General features: G+C 31.8%; 1 protein-coding gene across 1 annotated transcript; it reads left to right on the top strand.

Moving 5' to 3' along the window:
* Positions 1-577: 577 nt before the first annotated feature.
* On the top strand, positions 578-3,328 carry LOC102662622 (uncharacterized). The gene is made up of 4 exons (XM_041010346.1): positions 578-587; positions 992-1,161; positions 2,219-2,371; positions 3,201-3,328. The coding sequence occupies exons 1-4, from the start codon at positions 578-580 to the stop codon at positions 3,249-3,251; spliced, it is 384 nt and encodes a 127-aa protein (XP_040866280.1). The 3' UTR covers positions 3,252-3,328.
* Positions 3,329-3,861: the final 533 nt, after the last annotated feature.

The raw sequence follows: 3,861 nt of genomic DNA, 5'->3' as shown, positions 1-3,861 counted from the left end.
ATGGAATTTCTTTTTAATTGTTTTACAACTTTTATTTACAAATGACTTTAATGTCATGAAATAAGTTAGCGAACATGTCTTCAACAGCAATTGTTCTTCCGGAACAGAGTCTTGCGGCAGAGAAGGCAGGTTTGGCTGTAAACAAGAAAGGTTTGACTTTAAAAGAACTTCTCCAGCAAACATCTCATCACAATCCAAAAGTTCATAGAGGTATATTTATTTTTTATAATTTATTGTAATTATCTAATTGCCTTTAAATGTACTTATTAGTGTCATTAATCCTGTAATTATCTAATTGCCTTTAAATGTACTTATTAGTGTCATTAATCCTCTACAGAACTATAGAACAAATTCTGTTAACCTTAAAAGTTAGAGGCCTGTTTATACTAGTGCACTTTCTACTAACATGTGATCATGTGGAGGGAATGTGACTGATTGAACACTTTCTACTAACATGTGATCATGTGGAGGGAATGTGACTGATTGAATTACGTAGATAATTCTAGCTATTTATTACAATTGTAATGTATTTTGTGTTCATATAATTAATGGAACTTTTTTATGAATTCAAATAACAATGAACCTTGGTTTGGAGCTGAAACACCAAGCCAAAACCTTGGTTCTGGTTTACTTTTAAATTTTTGAGGAATGATAGCTCAAGTTGGTTCGAGTTTAAGCTTGAAGCCAAAAAATCAGTACCATGGACATTGTGTCAATATTAGTCATTATTTCCAAATCTGTCAAAAATAAAATTAAGTAGCCATTAATTATATTATTTGGATCTTATGAAAGTTAATCTAATGGCATGTCTTGATTGATTTAATGTCTTGGCTTGGTTTCTCTTCCTAATATACTCTTATATTCTTTTTGAATTGTAATGTCACAGATTAATGTCATTGCGTTATTTAATCCAGTTAAGCATTCAAATTTTCATTTAAATTTGGTAATCCTCATATTTAATACTCTTTCTTTTCCACCCTTTAAATTACAGATGCATTGATTGGTATTAAGGATTTATTCACCAGATATCCAGCTGAACAGAAGTTGCAAAAATATGCTGCTGTAGAAAAACTTCGTGAGCGCATTGGTGATGATGATAAAGTGGTTCGAAAATCATTATATGATCTTTTTAAAGTAGTGATTTTACCTTGCTGTAAAGAGGTACTTTCCATTCTGTTTACTTAAATCACTTTTCTAATACAATGGGATGATACACCATTATTGTTTGGATGGATAAAATATTCTAGGCTGCAGCTTTTTTTCTCCTTTTTTGATAATAGAGTTCACGTAGAACAAAGAAAAAAACAGCAGGAAGATTAAGATTTTTCCTAAGGTTGGATAGGACACTATAGATAACGAAAAATAATGATAATGCACATCAACTCAAAAGAGCAGCCTAGTACATACTGGAAGTCCAGAACTAGAAGAATCTTTAAAAGTCTTATCAGCAAAAGCCCAAAATGCCCAGGAATGGTGGGGTAGAAGAAATTTATGGTTAAAGGTTATGGAATCATGCTCCCACCAAATTAACCTCACTCCAGCTAAAAAGTGCAATATTTTCATCCTACTCCCTAAACCACTGATACACCCAAATGTTGAGCCATTCTAACTTCTTGTTGGCTTACGACAAATATTTTGCAGAGAAAAATTCATCTGTTAGAAACTGAAATATATAGCATTTGTAAAGGATTTCAGTCAGCGATTATTAATTTCTGATTAGTCTAAAATTAGTTTGACAATATTTGATACCTTGAGGGATTATTCATTGGCTTCCGGTTAAGGGATACCCCGGGTTCACAAAAAAAAATGCATTTTGATAGTTATCCACTAAAATTTTATGCTTGATAAACCCTTGGTACGCACTTTAGGGGAGCCTTAACAAGGAAAGGTGTAATATGGTGTTGGCTTGGAACATTGATATTGAATATTTTTTTCTCTTGTGAAAAAGTAAATAATGGTTTTTTCTCATGATTTATGATTTGTTATATTGTCTCTGGTTATTGATCTATGATGCATTAAGATGTTTTGATTGTAATACTCTATAACTCTCTGAAGCTGATTGCTATCCTCATTGTTTTTGAATTCTGATCGAGGATCCAATTTTTTTTTCCTCATGCACCCTGTAATCTTTATATGATTATATATCATTACAGTAAGGATTGATTTGTAACACTTCAATTGCCTTATTATGTTACTTGGTTCTCCCTATATTTTGTAGGACAATCAAGAGCTGATCGTTTCTTTATTGATGCCTTACATTTTTAATGCAATGACTCATTTGGTGGTTGATGTTCGGATGATGGCATTTGATTTTTTAGACCTCATTCTTGAGTTTTATCCTCCTTCCTTTTCACCATCTTATGCAGAAAAGGTGATATTATCTGCCATATTTAAAATTTCTTTTGCCGACATGTTAGGATTGCTCCTTCAAATCATATTTTGTTTTAAGATGCAACTCTTTGTTCTATGGTGATTTTGGGGGGTGGGGGTGGGGTGAAGGTTATTTGCTCATGCAATAGCAGTAGTTGTGAGCTCTTTAAACTTCTCTGATGCTCTTGTAATTGGATTTTACTTCCACCTCTACGGATGAAGCTTTTAATAATTTATTGACACAATGTCAACACCTTTGTTATACAGTTTCATGCTAGTGATCTTTGAATTTTATGGTATTTTCTGTACTGAAATGTTGCCTAACAATAGGAAGAGAAAATAAGCTAATGCTTCAATATGTCTTTGGATTTTTTATAGAATTTTGTGTAGTGTTTAACCAGATATAACAATAGCTTAAAATTTACTTGAGGTGCAATTTCCTTGTTATTTTAAATATTCTTATTTCTGATATGTTGTTATTCTGAATTCCTATACGGTCAATAGAGTATTGTTTTTAATTATTAATACCGTTTGAATATTTGTCTGATGAATTTGGGAAATTTGCTTAAATTATTGCAGCAATTTATTTCTTAGTTCTGTTGGCAAAATACACTGCAATTCATTGCATTTCTATTTCCCATGGTTTTTCTTGATTGGTTTCTGTGCCTTCATTTTCTTTATCTATTTCCTAGCACGTTATTATATTCTTTGTCTGCATGCTTTTATTCTTCGATTGTTGCTGAAAATGAGTTCTATATCTCTCCCGTTATTGTAGTTGTATTTTTGTATTTGATGCTTAGAATTCACTTATCTTGGTTGCATGTTAACAGATTTTTCAGAATTATGAGGATATTCTAGTGAGGAACCAGTACTATTTATAGGACAAAGGAAAACTAAAGGATGCTCTTGCTGGGCTGGTTCGCTGCTTGTCACTCCTGGCATGGAATAAAGAAGAAACTGATTTGCACAATAAGGTATTTTATTTTCATTTGGCTGTGAAAATTAGTAAAGACTCTTTTACATGAATCAACAATACAATTGTAAATGCTCTGTCAGTCTTTTTAATTTAAGTTTTGCTATTTCTATGCATGACATAAACCTCTTTGCATTTTCATTTTAGCAATCTCTTTCTTTTGTCATTTCATTTCCACTTAGCTTTATGATTAAATTGGTTGATTTATGTGCATCTGGAACTTGTAACTTCTTCTCAGGATACATGTAGTACTTTATAATCTTGCACAACTCATAATTTCACAATACTATTCGGATAAATACATATACTATGAATAGAGTGGGAGTTATGACTATGATTTAAATTTTTGGCTTTTCAGACCTGGTAAGTTTCTGCTGTGTGAAACATCTTATTGTGATTAATGTTGACTTTATTTTATCTTTTGTGCAGTCACCAATTTATTTCTAATACTTTTTCTAATTTTAATAGGATGCTACTGGACAAAGGGTATTGCATGCCTTATTATTAATCTTTTGGTT

This window comes from Glycine max, chromosome 16 (assembly GCF_000004515.6).
Source record: "Glycine max cultivar Williams 82 chromosome 16, Glycine_max_v4.0, whole genome shotgun sequence".
Classification (NCBI taxonomy): domain Eukaryota; kingdom Viridiplantae; phylum Streptophyta; class Magnoliopsida; order Fabales; family Fabaceae; genus Glycine; species Glycine max.
The sequence above is the reverse complement of the archived record's forward strand: the minus strand, read 5'-3'. Positions and strand labels throughout refer to the sequence as shown.

Bases quoted from the DNA above. Each gene is read 5' to 3' on its own strand.
- LOC102662622 (XM_041010346.1), top strand. The intron at 1,162-2,218 runs GTACTTTCCATT...TATATTTTGTAG, and splicing joins TTTTACCTTGCTGTAAAGAG to GACAATCAAGAGCTGATCGT. The intron at 2,372-3,200 runs GTGATATTATCT...GCATGTTAACAG, and splicing joins CACCATCTTATGCAGAAAAG to ATTTTTCAGAATTATGAGGA.